Source organism: Chaetomium globosum, genomic scaffold (genome assembly GCF_000143365.1).
Source record: "Chaetomium globosum CBS 148.51 scaffold_7 genomic scaffold, whole genome shotgun sequence".
NCBI lineage: Eukaryota > Fungi > Ascomycota > Sordariomycetes > Sordariales > Chaetomiaceae > Chaetomium > Chaetomium globosum.
The window spans coordinates 321,342-337,895 of record NT_165982.1 but is presented as its reverse complement, the minus strand read 5'-3'; the positions used below and the strand labels follow the sequence as shown (position 1 = coordinate 337,895).

Here is a 16,554-nt window from a genome sequence, read left to right as displayed (position 1 = left end):
TTCTCCTTTGTTACAGAGGCTCCGCTCCCCGGTGTCAAGACATTCATGGTAACCAAGTGGAGATCTTCGGCTTGAGCATCGAGGAGCAAGGGCATATTTGACTTGTGGGTATGTGCATGTTTAGGTTCACGCATTCATGAATGTACCCTCGCGCGCTCGTTGATATTACTACTCCATCGTTCAACATAGCAGCTCCGCAAGCCACGTTGCAAAGTCGGGCTGGCGATGCCACACTTGTCGACTGATACACCTGTACATACATGACGCGGACATCAGAGGTCCCTATTTACATATCTCAGAAATCCCGTGTATAACACTGCCTCCAGTCTCATATCGTTGGGTGAAAGCATCGCGCTTTGATACTGCTGGCCATCAGAACCACAGAGCTGTCCCTCCCTATCTCGGTACCCTGCCCCAAAACCATGAAATCCACTCACACAACCACGACAAGATACACCATCTACCCCTTAACAACCTCCCCCAACGCCAGCCAACCGGCCTTCTCCCACGGCGCAACCATCACCGCCTTCTGCGCATCCATAGCGCGCCCCGTCCCAGCATACGCCCTCGCCAGATCCCCCGCCGCGAGATCCCCCCTCGGCGGCACAGCCTTCAGCGCAACCCTCAGCGCCATCTCCGCCGCGCTCTGCCCCTCCTCACCAGCGCCCAGCCCGCCCAGCTCCGACCACCCGTGCGGCAGGTGCGGGTGGAACATGACATCGGCGCGGGCCTGGTTGGCCTTGGCCTTCTCCGGGTCGTCGCCATCGCCATCGCCGCCCTGCCCAAACGCCGCAATCGCGCGCAGCACCTCACCCAGCTGCCGCTGATCAGCGGGCGAGACGCCCTCGTCGCTGGCACGCAGACTCTGCAGCTCGGCGACGACCGCCTCCAGACTCTCCTCATCCGCATCTAGAAGCGGCGATCACGCCCAGCAGCAGAACGGACTGCACGTGGTGGGGGCGCGCGGTCGATGACGTCGAAGAGGGACCTCGTCGTGCGCTGCTCGCGGGGCGGCGTCCTTGCCCGTGGGCCCACAGGAACCTGGGCCAAAACACAAGCGACATCCGGGTTGCCGTCGGACTCGGCGATGGCGGCGTCGAAGCAGGCGACGGCGTCGTCGACGGCGCCTTGGTAGTAGCGCGCCAGGCCCATGGTGACGTGCGCGCTCAGCCGCACGCGCCGGCGCTCCTCGGGGGTGAGTTCGCTGTCGGCTTCGTCGCTGCTGAGTTGGACGGCGAGCTCGGCGGCTTCGGCGGCCTCGGCGTGGGAGCCGGTCGCGAGGTGGGCGCGCGCGAGGTCGGCTTTGGCGATGGCGAAGCGCTTGAGGGATTCTGGAGACTCGGTGACTTCGTAGTCGGACTCGACGGCCGCGCAGATCTTCTCGAGCGTTGAGACTGCGCGGTCGTGCTCGTGGTTGCGTTCCTGGAAGAGGGCTGAGAGGTGGCCGTAGGCGAGCTCCTGTGGGTTGAGGCCCTGCAGCTGGCTGAGCGCGAGGATGGGTTGGATTAGTGACGTGACGGGCAGGTCGGCGGGCGACTCCATGATGTAGTCAAACATGGACACGGAAAAGTGCCGCCGGCTTGCTGCAGATGAGCTCTCGGCGATGTCCATGGCGTGCGTGAACAGGCCTCGCGCTTCCTTCTGATCGCCGAGCAGCAGAGCCACCAAGCCTTGTCCCAACCACGCGTGTGCAAAATCAGGATCGGACGACTGCGCTTTCGTAAAGGCGTCGTTCGCAAACTGAATATCACCCTGGATCAGAGCTAGCGTTCCCAGGTTTGTCCAGGTATGCGCGCCGCGCTCGTTCAGATGGAGGCTGCGGACAAATGCGTGCTGCGAAACGGAGGGGTTGACGCCACTGGTCACGACTCCGAGAGCGTTCCAGAACTCCGAATTGCCTGCCTCGAGCTCGATGGCCCGCTTGAAGCACGCGATCGATTCCTTCAAGTACTTGGTAGCTTTCTTTCTCAGCCGCAGGGGCAAACACATGTGCGCGCGGTGTTCCGCCCAGCCGAGGTTGTAATATGTGACTGACTGGGCATGCAGGTCGTTGGCAGAAACTTGGATAGCACGCTTGTGGGCGAGGATCGTGGCATGTAAAACCTTTGCTAGCTCGCTCCCAATCTTGCCCTCGTCCGAGTTGACGCCGTTGCTGGCGGCTCCAACTCCATTGCTGGCGGCTCCAACTCCATTGCTGGCGGCTCCAACTCCATTGCTGGCGGCTCCAGCTCCATTTACCGCAGCGGCATCTAAAGCCTCGGTACCAAACAGTTGCTGGACGGTGTCCAGCGGGAACTCTGACAAACGACCTTGGACGCTCGAAAAGAGCGAGCAAGCATCGGCCACAGCCTTCCAAAAGTTAAACGTCCCCTTAATTTCTTCCGGAGCTTGCACTGCGAAGTTGAGCGTCTCCACGGCAAGGTCAATAGACTTGCCAAAGAAGCCCTTGTCCAAGCTGTCCAAGGCATTGTCCACGGTGGCTTGCATCAGGGAGATGGCCGCACCTGCTTCGTCCGGGCGGCCGGCGACTACCTCGCGGTAGAGGTTAATAGCCTCATCAAAATCGCCTAGCTCGCGGTTGACATCAGCAAGGATGAGCTTGGAGAACCACGTTTCCCCAGAAATATTCCCGTCCGCAGCCTCTTCCAGCTTTTGCGCGTTGAGGATGGCCTTTGTGGCGGCGATGTAGCGCCCAGACCCGTGGTAACTCTCGCCCAGCCCGACCCACGAGTGGTAGTCATCCGGTCCTATCCGGAGGGCTGCCTGAAATGAAACGATGGCCTTGCGGTAATCTTGTTTGTTGAGTTCCGCCACACCCAGGGCGGCAAAGGGCCAGCTGATGCCCTTGCGCTTCGAGCCCGGCGGCGGCTTGACCTTGCCCGAGTCAACCACTCTCTGTGCAACAAGCTCGACGCGGTCCCAATCCCCGTCATCTGCAAAAGACCTAGCAAGTCTCTCGGCCGATTCGACCTCAGACGCCGAGAGCTCGACCGCCTTTTGAAAGCACCTGCGGGCCCTCTTCTTATCTTTGGCATAATCCGCGTAATACTTTCCCAGGCTGGTGTAGGCAGGTGCGTAGTTGAGGTTGCTCTTAAGGGCGTCGAGGAAATAAGCATAGGCGCCCGACCGGCTCTTCCTCGCCGCCTTTGACGTATCGATATTCCAGATGCAGTAACCGACGCGGTACTGGGTCTGCGCGAGGAGCTCTTTGTTTGTATGTCCCTTCTTCGTAAGAAGCGGGAGGCAAACTTCCAGCTCGGCTCGGCTGATGTCAAAGTCCCCTTTCAACGCCTTGACCCAGGCAGCCTCCGTCCTGACGCGAAGGTTTTCGGGGTCGCGCTGTAGGGCACGCTCCAGGAAGTCGATTGCCTCGACATACTCTTCTTCTTCCTCGTAAATCAAGCCCACACCAATCATGGCACCCGTAGATGACGGATCATGGGCCAGAACTCCATCAAACAAAGTCTTGGCTTCCTGATGATTGCGCGGCGATTGGTAAAATACCAGCGCTGTCCCCAGATACAGAGAAAAGGCGTCCTCGGTGTTTCGGAACACCAACCCGGTCTTGGAGCGCTCCGCCTTGAGGTGGTCAAGGGCCTTGCGCATGAGCTCGACGTTGCTCTCATGCTCTTCAAGATACTGATAGTATTCACCGGCTAACCTAAGTGCGAACAGCGAGTCGGCGTTGCTGATGCCTTCCATAATCATCAACAGGCGATCCTCCTCGGTGAGCGGGACGTATGTCGTCGGTGCGCCTCCTGCCTCGTCGTCCTCGCTCTCCTCTTCGCTTTCCGCGCCGGTAGGAGCCTCGGGTGTCGGTGTGGGCTCCTTGGGGAATGGGGAGATGGCGCTTGTGAGGAAGCCCATGATGACCCTGTTGAGGTCGCTGTCGGGAAAGAAGGTGCAGTATTGGCGGAGCACGGTGACATCCCAATCCGCAATATTCTTGTGGTCTTGCCAATTGATGGCAATATCCCACGCGAATTTGTATGGGTTGTTGATGATGACCATGTCGTTTGCGAGCTTCTGGACGATAGCTGCCTCACGTTCCTTCTGCTCGCCTGGAGGCCACGCAACAAGCCGGTCGTAACAGTACTGCAGAAGCTTTTCCTCGTACGCTCGACGGATTTCGTCATCGGTGGCCCAATTTATTATCTGCCCGTAGACGTAGCCCAGCCTACTCTGGGCGTAGACCTCGCGTTTCACCTCAAGCGTTACTTCGCTAACCCGGGCGCCAATCCGGGTGCGCCGCTCGCCGATGAGAGTATTGATTCGCTTCTTTTCCTCCATCTCGACAATCTCGGCCTGGATGTGATACGTCTTGGCCGGGTGTGGGACACGGCCCTCCAGGGCTGGGTAGATGGGACTCTCCGGTAGGATTAGATCCAGCGCGTCCACATACTGAGCTCGCTCGCCCTGCGTCCGTGCCTGGTCGATGAACTTATCAACCACATCCTGGCATTTGTACATTTCGTTGGCATCTCGAAAGATCTCGGCCAGCTTAAGAGCGGCGCGCTGATACTGCTTCAGCTTCTTGCCCCGTTGCCGGTCGTATAGTTTTATGAGACCCTGCCAGGCCTGCGGGTCATTGGGTTTGAACCTGGTCGCAGCAAGGTATGCAGTCTCTGCCTCATCAAGCTTGTTCACCTTGTCCAGGGCAAAGGCGAGAAAGACGTGTCTGAAAGGATGTCAGCCTTTCCGGTTGAGTATTTACCAGCCCAGCCCGCGTGTACCTACGCCTGGTAGTTTTTGGGATCTTTCTGGAAGACCTCCTCCGCCGCTTCGATGGCCTCGTCCCATTTCCGCTGCTTAATTGCTTCGTTAATGCCCTTAAGCAGGGCTTTGGTGCCCGACATGGCGTTGGTCTACGGATGGGATTAGTATCCCTTTGGCATAGATCCAGCCGGAATTTGAGATGGCGGAGTGTTGAATAAGGAGGCGCAGGTTTATAAAAGATCGACGGTGTGTGGTGAATGAGTGGATGCTTGGAGTCGTGAGCTTGTGAGCTTGAATTGAACTTGAAGGTGGGGTTGTGTACATCCGTATTCGTTATTCGACTTTCGACCTGGCTTCAAAACTTCAGATGCGATGAATGCGATTGGAGAGAATTAAGACAAAGACAGAAAAAGTAAAATCCCCAAACGAGAATTCTCAATCTCTAACACTTGATAGTTACTCAGTTTTATAACTGAGCACCAAGAATGATGACAGTGTTGGCTTTTGGATGTGAAAGCGAACCTCACACTCTGCTGTGCAAGCTGTGGAGCATCAATTCATGTGCATGGTTCAAGGATTCCAGGGGTCTCGCCACCCCGCCGGACGTCAAGTCTCCGAGCCTCCGGCAGGCCCCCGGCAGCCCCCGGCAATGTCTTATCGCTCAAAGCATGGAGCCTTATCGCAAAAAATCCCCAGAAAAAGTCGCGACGGCGTTCTTCTGCTAGAAGCTGCGAGTCTTCATGCGCCTTGCATCGTTCAGCATCATCCCCCTTCGCAACAATGGATTCGGCCCCGACAAAACGGCGAAAGCTTGACCACACGCAGGATGGCGCAGAGCTGGCCTTGGAATCAGCTGCTTCAACAGGCGTTTCCAGGTCCAGGGCATTCATTCTCGAGGCCGAGGAGCTATTAGACTCTGTGCGCCTGGACTACGGGATTGCTCTCGAGGGTGCCGACAGTCTTTTGCATCGCATTAAAGGTGTAATTGAGGGTATAAAGGCCCACGATGCACTGCCGGTAGGAGATTTACATTGGACGACGTCTTAACGGGACTTGCGCCTGCTAACTTGCACCAGCTCGTCCAAGCCGCATCCAAGCTCGAGAAGAAGCACAAGATCAAAGTCCCCTTCCCCGACCCGCGTCCCCAAGAGAATTCCAACTACAAGGTCGCCTTCTCAAAACCCGCCCAGTTCAACGTTGTTGGCAGCTATGTCTCTAAGACTATGGTCAAGTCACAAAAAGACTACGCCGTTGACATGGTCATTGTCCTCCCCGAGGAGATCCTACAGGAGAAGGACTATCTTGACCTACGCTATTTTTACAAGAGGGCATATTATCTAGCCGTTGTTGCCGCCGCTCTACGGAAGGAATTCGAAAGCGAGGCCCAGCTGTCCTACGAGCACCTCAACGGCAACCCCCTCTGCCCCGTCCTCGCGATCCAGCCGAATGCTCCCAAAACAGAAGAATCAGCAAACCCGGGAAGTAAGGGTACCCTGGACTTTAGGATACGGATTCTTCCATGCGCACCTGACGGGTTCTTTCCGAAGATAAAGCTCCATTTGGGCGCCAATCTGGTTCGCAAGAACCGCGATGATGACTCGAAACCATCTCTCAAGCCCACATCATTTTATAACTCGACAGTCGTTGCAGAGAGCTGCTACTTGCCGTACCTCAAGGTCTTACGGCAGGCCGAGAAGAGATGCGCGGCCTTCAAAAACACCTGCATCCTGGGCCGCATCTGGTTGCAGCAAAGAGGCTTTGGAGGGGATATTTCGCAAGGCGGCTTTGGCCATTTTGAGTGGGCGGTGCTTCTAGCTCTCCTCCTCCAGGGGGGCGAGAGCAAAGGCCATGCTGCTCTGCCTTCGTCCCTCAGTAGCACCCAGCTTTTCAAGGCCGTGGTCCAGTTCCTCTCGGTGACTAATTTTGCGGAGAAGCCTTGCGTGTTCGGTCAGGGAAGCCCAGATCTGGAATCACATTCCGAAACCACCCCCATCCTTTACGATTCCGCAAGACAACTTAATCTTGCTTTCAAGATGGGGCCTTGGTCGGGCGCGCTGCTTCATCGACACGCTAAATGGACCCGGAGCTTACTCTCCGATAGCACCGCTGATCAGTTCAACCCTACCTTCATCCTCAAGACAGACGTCTCATTGCACAGCTTCGACCTGATTGCGCGGCTGAATATCGATGGGGCACTAAAGGAAACAAGCGCAGATTCCCGGGGACCAGCATGGGAGGCCGGCAGCAAAGTCTACCGGACCTTGAAAAGGGCACTAGTAGACAAGGAAATGGGAGAAAGAGCTCGCCTGATCCACCTTCGGACTTCAGCTCACCAACCATGGCCTTTGGCGGCGGAGCCCAAGCCTCGAAGCAAATCGCCGCTGGAGGTCGGCATTCTTTTTGACCCCGTCAACATGGCACGGACGGTCGACCGTGGCCCGTCTGCCGGACCAAGCGCTGAAGAAAAGGAAGAGTGCGAAGAGTTCCGCAAGTTCTGGGGTGAAAAGTCTGAGCTCAGACGCTTCGAACGCGACACTATCCGAGAGACACTGATTTGGGCCTCAACGACTCCTTTTGACCTGTGTGAGGAAATCCTGCGATACGTCCTCGGCCGTCACCTGCGCATTGGGCAGCTTCACAATGAGATCGCCGTTTATGGTGATGGGTTACCCGACCTACTCTCCCTAAAACCCGCCGACTCTGCCTTGTTCAACGTGGCCAAGAAGGCGTTCGGTGCCTTCGAGCGCGATATTCGGGACCTGGAGGACCTACCCCTCCGTGTCAGCAGATAGCTCCCATATGTCCAGAGCTCCGCCAGACATCGGTCAGGCCACCGACTTTCGGATCGTCGAAATCGGGGCCCCGGCCATTGGAGTGCGTCATTTCATTCGAGGCGTCCGGCAAGTGGCCGGAAAGCCTTGCCGCTATCCAACGGACCAAGATTGCTTTCCTTCTGATGATCGGCAGTCTCCTGGAAAACAGCAAGCCCGGGGAGATTAAGACACACGTCGGGCTTGAAGACTCCAAATACGAAATCGAGAATCTCGCCTTCCTGGACATTATCTACGAATCCGGCCCGTCGTTCCGTCTACGGATACATAGCGATTTGGAGGAGGCGCTGCTGGAACGTCAAGTCAAGGACAAGACGGCGGAGCAGTATCTTCGGCAACGGGCCACGACCCTCCTCGCGACATTTAGGCGGTTGTACACCAACCTGCCGTTACACAACCAATACATTTCCACCTGCGCCACACGCTTCCCAGCCTTGTCCCCGACCATTCGTCTCGTAAAGCACTGGTTCAACGCTCACAAGTTATCATATCACTTCACCGAGGAATTCATCGAGCTCGCAGCCCTCCATGTGTTCCTTACGCCATACCCCTGGGACGCCCCCACCAGCGCTAGCAGCGGCTTCATGCGCACGTTATTGTTCCTCTCCCACTGGGACTGGCGCTCGGAACCCCTCATCCTCGACACGAGCGCCGAGATGACATCCTCAGAACGGACCTCGATCGCGACCCGTCTCGAAGCCTGGCGTAAGATCGACCCCAACATGAACCACACCGTCCTCCTCGTCGCCACGTCCCAGGAGCCCAGCGGAGTCGCCTGGACCACGGTCGACGGCCAGGCGAAGCCCTCCAAGGTGGTCGCGGCACGGATGACGTCCCTCGCAAAGAGCGCGTCCCGGCTCATTAGGGAGCAGGGCGTGGAGCTCGACTGCCGGCGCTTGTTCGTACCATCACTCAAGGAGTACGACGTGCTCATCCACCTGAACAGTAAGGCGCTGAAGGGCACGCTGAAGACGTACGCCACGATCGACCCCGAGCAGGAGGACGAGGAGGACGCCGGCCGACCCAAGTTCAAGAACCTCGACGAGCGGACCGGCCAGGACCCGCTGCCCCTGGCGCAGCACCCCGCCGAGCTGTTCCTGCAGCATCTGAGCGCGGCGTATGGCGGGCCGCTGGTTTTCTTCCGTGGCGCGGTGGAGGACAACACCATCGGGGCGATCTGGAACCCTCAGATGCAGAGGCGGACTTTCAGGGTGAATCTACCGACTTCGTACAAACCTGCTGGTGGGAAGAAGCGGGCGAAAGGGGATGAGGATGAGGATGAAGAGGCAGAGCTGGTGGATGTCAATAGGGACGCGATTTTGTCGGAGATTGCGAGGATAGGAGCGGATTTGGTTGAACGGGTTGAAGTGAAAGGCGCATAAGAGGTTGTTGTTTGAAGCAAGCGTGTAGGAAGATTACAATGATCACTCCTGAATACTGTCACAATCATTATCTTGCTGGCACATCTCAATGCAATGGGTCATGGGTGAATTCCATTCCTGGTGACATTCACCAGAATGTCTAGGATATGATCATGTTTCTTCCTAACCTCGTATCTCGTTTAAGACAATTATTCCATCCAGTCAATACTCCTAAGCTTTGGGGGCGGCATAGATGTCGCGCCCCAGTGTCTAGTGGTTCATCGAAAGGCACAGCTAGTGGACCATGGCCTCCTGCTTGTGGACCGTGGGCTCGGGCTTGTCGACCTCCATCTCGTCGCCCTCAGCGGCCTCGCCGCCCTCCTGGTCGACAACCTCATACTCTTCCAGCAGCTCATCCTCACTCTCACCCTCAATATCAACGCTGCCATCGTCAGAGAGCTCGTCGTCCTCCGCCACGTTCTCGCCCTCGCCGTCGGGGCCCTCAACACCCTCCATCTGCGCGTCCTTATCGGCGGATTCCTCCCCGTGTGCCCTCGACTGCCTCGGTCTCCTCCTCTTCGGCAAGCTCTTCGGCGCCGTACTCGTCCTCGTCAGCGACGAGGTCAGCCTCGGGCTGCTCGGATGGGAATTCGGCGCGGGCAGAAGCCTCCGAATCACTGTGCGGTATCGTTAGTGTCTAAATCAACCCAACAAGGTACCAAAAACAGGCAACAACAACAACGTACCACTTGATGGCGAACCTAGTCACGCGAGGCTTGTTGGCAAGAACATTACGGCGAATCTTCTCGACGTCGGGCTTAGCGGGCGGCTCGTCACGGAGCTCGTCGCTCTCGTACTCGTTGTTGACATAATAGCCGACGCGTACGAACTCGCGCCCGTCGTAGGCGCAGGTGAGCAGGATCACCGTGACGCCGAGCAGCTCGTCGATGGGGATGCGCTTGGTGTCGGGCGGGTCCGCCTCGAACACGAACTTGTTGATGCCCACGGGGATCGGCCCGACCAGCAGCGAGTCCAACTCCTGGTCGTAGTTGTCCGACTGCGCCGAGCCGACATACGTGAGCTTCCACTCGAGGTCTGTGGGCGGTGTGGGGGAACCAGGTTAGTATTGTTCCTGGAGACGTTTTTATTGTTTCGTGATACGATGCTAGGTGCCTAGCTAGGGAGGGATGATGGGTGGGTGAGGGAAGCGGTGAGAACGAACCTTTTTGGAGCGGCTCTAGACACTCGAAAGTGATCTCGAACTCATACTTGTCGGTAAACTTGGCGGGGTTGTTGATCACATTGACCCCGAGGAGGGAGACGACAGACATCTTGGTGGTGGGGTGATGATGTTTTATCGAATGACAGTCAATAGATCAAGAATTTTATTGAAGATTGGTTGTTGCAAAAAAAAAAGTTGCAGTTGCAAAGGCTATTCGGGAGCTCAAGCAGTTGAGGGAGCGAAAAGACGGTGGTACCAACAGTAAAGAAAGGCGGTGTTTGGAGAAAGCGCTAATGCCTAACTAAGGGAAAGGCGTGTTTTGTTTTGCCCCTTCCCGCTCAAAAATGGGCCTGGCGGCTTTTGAGGGGTTGCTGAGCAAAGTGGACGACTTTTTGGGGCCTTTTCATGCTTGTGGAAGTTCAGGTCTGTCACGGTCTGGCAGGTGCAGGGGGGTCGGGTCGCGTAAATTGAACGCAGCCCAGAACGCGTTGCTGGGCGCCCGACTTCTGTGGAGACCCACATCGAGAATTTGGGCCGCTCCTGAGTTACTGTGGAAAGATGTGGGCTGGACACAATCATAATCCTTTGTACGCCGCCTCACCTGAGCCACATCACTTGCTTGTTCAGGTCCACCTAGAGCTGGCTGGCTGGCTCGATCTCGTTTTTCTTCGAACCTCGAATCCGCTGAGAATTGCACCAGCGAACCACAATAATTAGCATCGCCGGCCTTTGAATAGGCACCGACCGTGCAATAGTGGATAATATTCCCACAATCTATTCAACACACCATTGCAATTATCACGATTGCTCCTAGGTTTCTTTGTTGTGTGCACGGATCTTTATTCCACCGCAGCATGCCGCAATCGCATTCCCCTTCAGGCTTTGACTAGAACAGTGTTCCGGAATCACGAGACACCAATTCCAGCGAGCATTCCTTGCATTGCACCACCTATACCTACGACTCGACTCTTATATCCGACTCTCACTCACCGCATCAATCTTCCAGCATTGATTGATTACCAGCTTCACGATAGGATCTCGGCGCTCGACCTCCCTCCCCTTCGCGACGATTGACCCTCAATCCCCGATACCCCGATACCGACAACAATCATACCATCGCAGACGGTTCCTTTAATCAGGTGTGGCTCTCCTGTCTTGAGGCATCTGCACGACGCCCCGCCTCTCGCGACCGAGCCAATCTACCTCTCAAGACACAGTCTTTTCACACAATGGCTGGATTACGCCCCGGCTCATCAGAACCGGTGCGTGGGATGAGAAATGGGGGCCTATGAGGTGACCAGATGGAAGCAGCCATTCAAGAGAATATTCCGCAGCATAAGCACGGATTCAAGATGAAGCAGAGTTATTCCGTTGATTCAGCCCAAACATGCTCCCGGTGACGTCCCAATCTCCTGATGGTGCCACCGAATGATGTGGGTGACTACGATCCAGCATCGGTCACAGCCGCACCAGCTCCTGGTACAACGCTTCCAGCGGCTGCGGATCAGGTCCCCATCAGGCCTTCGCCCCAGCGCGCCGCCAAGCAGAAGCCGCGGACGGCAGGAGGCTTCCTAGTGGGAGACTCTGATTCTGAAGATGATGAAGAGGCACATGAGGCGCCGGTTCTTGCATCGGGTGGTTATGCTCCAGCTGCTGCATTGCAGTCTTCTGTCCCACATGCCCCTCTCCAACAGAATCACATCACTGCCAAACAAGCTTCAACCGCCCCTTCCATTGCAGACCCTACTCCCCAGGTGAACGCCGATGTTCCTGCTGGCCAGCCGGAAAATGGCGACGCTGTTACAACTCCAGTTACGGTTAGCCCAGTCGCTGTTGACAGGATCACTCAGCTAGAGAGCCGGGTCAGCGAAGATTCTCGTGGCGCCATGGATGCGTGGCTGGCGCTGATCGCCGAATATCGGTCCAAGAATGACATCGAGCAGTCAAGACGGATCTACGATCGCTTTCTGACTGTCTTTCCCCAGGCTGTAAGTTCGAGAAACACAAGATATAGTATGCGACGCCGAGCTGACTTTTCTTTTTCCAGGCCGACGTATGGGCCGAGTATCTTTCAATGGAGCTTGACATGAATAATTTCCCCGAGGCCGAACTCATCTTCAACAAATCCCTGATGACAACGCTGAATGTGAACCTATGGACCAAATACCTGGACTACATCCGTCGGAGGAATGACCTCAACGACAGCAGTGGCAATGCCCGCCAGACTGTCTCACGCGCCTATGAATTCGTTATCGACAACATCGGCCTGGACAAGGATGCGGGCAGGATCTGGGCCGAGTACATTCAGTTCATCAAGTTCGGGCCTGGCACAGTCGGCGGGAGTCAATGGCAAGATCAGCAGAAGATGGATCAGTTGCGCAAGGCGTATCAGCGAGCCATCTGTGTGCCGATTGGCAACGTCAACACCCTGTGGAAGGAATACGACCAATTCGAGATGGGTCTCAACAAGTTGACTGGCCGGAAGTATTTGGCTGAGAAGTCACCTTCGTACATGTCAGCTAAGAGTGCGAACACGGCCCTCGATAACATCACCAGAGGTCTTCAGAGAACGACGCTCCCCCGTCTCCCGCCCGCTCCCGGTTTTGACGGCGACCAGGAGTACATGGAGCAAGTTGAGATCTGGAAGAAGTGGATCGCTTGGGAAAAGTCGGACCCTTTGGATCTCAAAGACGACAAAGACCAGCCTGGTCTCTACCAAAAGCGCATTCTTTTTGTTTACCACCAGGCCCTCATGGCCCTCCGGTTCTGGCCCGAGATGTGGGTTGATGCTGCCCAGTGGTGCTTCGACAACAACATCACATCCAAGGATGGCACCTCAACCGGCCTCGACTTCCTCACCAAAGGTATCGAGGCAAACCCCGAGAGCGTCTTGCTTGCCTTGAAGCATGGTGATTATATCGAATCTACTTACCCCATCGAGGAGAACGACGACGCGAAGATCGCCCGCGGAAAAGCCGTGCGCTCTCCCTATAACAGCGTCTTGGACACGCTTTACGGCATCGTCAAGAACCTCAAGGATCGTGAGACTGCCGAAATTGCCCGTATCGAAGAGGCTGCCAAGGCTTCGGGTGAAAGTTCCAGCAACAAGGCAGGTTACGACGACGACGATGAGGATGATGTTGAATCCTCAGACAAGGGTGCAAGAGACAGCAGGACCAACGACCAACTCCGGGCCATCAGGCAGGGGTTCGCGGCACAGACCCAGTTGCTGTCACGAACCATCTCATTCGTTTGGATTGCGTTGATCCGCGCGATGCGCCGTATTCAGGGCAAAGGCAAGCCGAACACAGAGCTCGGCGGTATGCGGCAGGCGTTTCAGGATGCGCGCCATCGTGGGCGCCTCACGAGCGACGTCTATGCGGCTGTCGCGCAGCTAGAGTGGACGATCTACAAGGACCCGGCAGGAGGCAAGATCTTTGACCGTGGTGCTAAACTGTTCCCCGAGGATGAGGGTTTTACGCTTGAGAACATCAAGTACCTCCATTCTCGTGATGACTTCACTAGTAAGCATTTGACCTCCCTCATTTCCCCGAATGCTAACTGACTTTTACAGATGCCCGTGTCCTCTTCGAGACGGTCGTCAACCGTCTGACACAGAAGCCTGAGCTTGTGCACAAAGCCAAGCCTCTCTATTCATACTTCCACAAGTACGAGTCACAGTTTGGTGAGCTTGCCCAGATTGCCAAGCTGGAGAAGCGGATGGCCGAGCTCTTCCCTGAGGACCCAAAGCTTGCTCACTTTACTGCGCGGTATTCGACCGATAAATTCGACCCCATCACTGCTCGGATCATTGTATCGCCTGTCACACAGCTCAGACCTAAACTCTTGATGCCGTCGATCGAGCAGGGTACCTCCCTCCAAAATTCACCTCGGCCACCACCATTTGCAACCCGTGCTAGTCCCGCGCCTCAGTTCTTGCCTGCAACAAACTCCCCCAAACGGCCATTGCCCGCTGATGACTTTGATGAGCCACCGCGCAAGATCCAGCGCAATGATTTTGGCGAGTTCCAGCGCGGTGCTTCGCCACTTAAGGGTGCCGCCGGCCGCCGCTTGGATCAGCAGCGCCGGATGCAGGGTCAGGGCGTGACCTCGTACACCACTACCCCGGCTCCCATTGCTCGGGATATCACATTCCTCATGGGCCAGATCCCCCGGGCGGATTTTTATGATTTCCAGCGTTTCGACCCGACCAAGGTGACCAACCTACTGCGCGAGACTGTAGTGCCCGATTACTCGGCGTGGAAGAACTCCCGCCAACCTTCGGACCATCCCAGCCAGTTCGGGGGCTACCAAAAACCGCGACTCCCCTGTCGCTATTGACAGACTGTTGAGCCCATATGTCGGAGTAGACGGAGCCTGCGGCCGCATGCCGCCTGCTTCCGCTGCCCCGTACAGACAAAGTTCTATGCGGCCGGGTTCCAGCGATTCATACGAGCCCCCTCCGGCGGTCTACGCCCAAGGCCCGCCCCCGCCTCAAACGGGATACGCCCAACCGCCGCCAATGCAGTACGATGGTGGTGCCGCCGGCGCCTGGCCGCCTTATCCGCCGCTTCCCACTGTGCAACAAGGCTATGGTGGTCCTCCGCCGCCGCACTTGTATGCCCAAGCGCAACCACCGCCCCAGGGAGGTTATTCCCGATATCCGCCGCCCCCTTACTAGGCGGCTCTCGTCTTGATTTCAACATGCCACACATCCTCTCGCCGATGATACCTGCTCGTGAGCTGGTTTCTCTATGGAACCCGACACAGGAAGGTCGCTCGGAGACCGAATTTTCCCACTTGTCACGGGCACGGCGCGTATAATCTGCGAGTTGTTTCCGGTTCTAGGTTTTCCTCGGGCCCAGCTGAACACACCACACCAGGAAGGTGTTCTAGGCGTTCTATTTTTCGACTAGCTTGGGATCGCTTAGCTTGTAATATTTATCATCTTTGCTGCTTCTCGATGGCTTGATGAGGGTAGCAGAGAGTTCTTTATATATGTAAAAGGAGGTTGGTAATTCTCTGGCTGGCTTCATCATGGTTGGTTTCGTGCACCTGGCGTTGGGAAAGATAGTCTTTGGGCGGTCACTGCTTATTCTGCCGGTTGAGCATTCGAGGCGTGTTAATGGGCATGAAACGGCTGTGGTCGACTTGTCTTAGCATAGTTAGTTACCTATAAAACAGCGAATGGAATGAGGAAGATTGACTTCTCTCACATACATGTCTTCTTACGCCCGAAAACGATCGCTTCGGGGGTTGTCTGTTCCGACTCAGTCATATTTCCTTATCTCTAATACTTTGATGGTTTGTGCTTGATAGAAAAAGGGAAGTCACTGAGTGAGTGTGTTATATGCCTAACTGATCCCCTGCGAGGTCATCACTGACTCTCCTCGAACCTGGTTTGCAACCGTCCTCACCAGCGGGAAGCAGCGTTTGATATCATTCCCTAACTAGTGAAGGTAGGCAATTGTTGCCATGGTTGGTGTCCGCCCACCGACATAGGTAGAGACGCAAAGCAAAGCAAACCGTTTTCGGAAATGGAAGCCACTAGTATTTGCCGTGCTTGACGAGAACAGAAAGGCTGTGAATAGGTACTTGCGCTACTTTCTTTACTTGTCCCATGAATCGATGCTTGTGTTCGACCCGGAATAAATATGTTGCCCGTGGCTCTGGGGTTAGACACCTCCTCCCTTCATGAATCTCCAGCCTAGTGGAAGCAAGATTCCCCGAGATTTCCCTCCCCCTACCACTTCCTCCATCCCATTTCTATTAACGCCGCCCTGCAAGATTTATCTAGGTAGCCCTAGCCTGGCTGTAAATACTCCCGGTCACCTGGGGTATAAATTCTTTGGCAGGCTACCCGATCTCCTCCTCTTTTCTTCCTCCCACTCCTTACACTCTCCATCCCCTTCGCTGGTATCAACCTACCTTCGGGTATTTTGAGCCCAGTTAGGTACTTGGTTCGTTACCTTCATCACTTATCAACAAGTACCTCAACCACATCGCAATCAAAAGGTAAGTCGTCAGATCCCATCACCTCACCCGCGTTACACTTTGCCCCTCTCCCTTGCCATCTACGGCGAGATATCGCAAACCAGCCCGCATTTGACCCCTTCTCGCAGCAGTTATCGGTATATTCCCCGATCCTTTGCCCTCTCACTCCTCCACACCTCCACATCATTAAAACGAGCGAACACATACACCTTCCCCAGAGCTCCAACCAAATCCCAAACCATAAAGTTGAGCCTAAACAGGGCCGGCTTGACTGGTACCATACCCCCGACATCACACAGTGGAGGGTTGTTCCTCCAAACCCTTTCCCTGTCCACATCCTTCGAACTTCATTTCCATTGAAAAAACGCCTTAACTCAAAGGCGGGTTCTTGGACCTACTTCTACCGTATGACGCACACACATTCTTCCTC

At 55.8% G+C, this 16,554-nt stretch overlaps 4 protein-coding genes across 4 annotated transcripts; 2 read left to right on the top strand and 2 right to left on the bottom strand.

Annotated features, from left to right (window-relative positions):
- Positions 1–460: 460 nt before the first annotated feature.
- CHGG_09684 (uncharacterized protein) lies at positions 461–4,856 on the bottom strand (the record flags this gene model as incomplete). The annotated part of the gene is made up of 3 exons (XM_001227610.1): positions 461–909; positions 1,056–4,678; positions 4,738–4,856. 3 exons carry the CDS (start codon positions 4,854–4,856, stop codon positions 461–463), a joined length of 4,191 nt encoding a protein of 1,396 aa, XP_001227611.1.
- Positions 4,857–5,496: 640 nt separating this feature from the next.
- CHGG_09683 (uncharacterized protein) lies at positions 5,497–8,929 on the top strand (the record flags this gene model as incomplete). The annotated part of the gene is made up of 3 exons (XM_001227609.1): positions 5,497–5,733; positions 5,793–7,496; positions 7,610–8,929. The coding sequence occupies 3 exons, from the start codon at positions 5,497–5,499 to the stop codon at positions 8,927–8,929; spliced, it is 3,261 nt and encodes a 1,086-aa protein (XP_001227610.1).
- A 273-nt stretch (positions 8,930–9,202) lies between these two features.
- Positions 9,203–10,239, bottom strand: CHGG_09682 (uncharacterized protein; the record flags this gene model as incomplete). Its single annotated transcript, XM_001227608.1, has 3 exons — positions 9,203–9,575; positions 9,655–10,003; positions 10,131–10,239. 3 exons carry the CDS (start codon positions 10,237–10,239, stop codon positions 9,203–9,205), a joined length of 831 nt encoding a protein of 276 aa, XP_001227609.1.
- A 1,306-nt stretch (positions 10,240–11,545) lies between these two features.
- CHGG_09681 (uncharacterized protein) lies at positions 11,546–14,827 on the top strand (the record flags this gene model as incomplete). The annotated part of the gene is made up of 4 exons (XM_001227607.1): positions 11,546–12,118; positions 12,178–13,654; positions 13,705–14,369; positions 14,501–14,827. The coding sequence occupies 4 exons, from the start codon at positions 11,546–11,548 to the stop codon at positions 14,825–14,827; spliced, it is 3,042 nt and encodes a 1,013-aa protein (XP_001227608.1).
- Between the last annotated feature and the right edge of the window lie 1,727 nt (positions 14,828–16,554).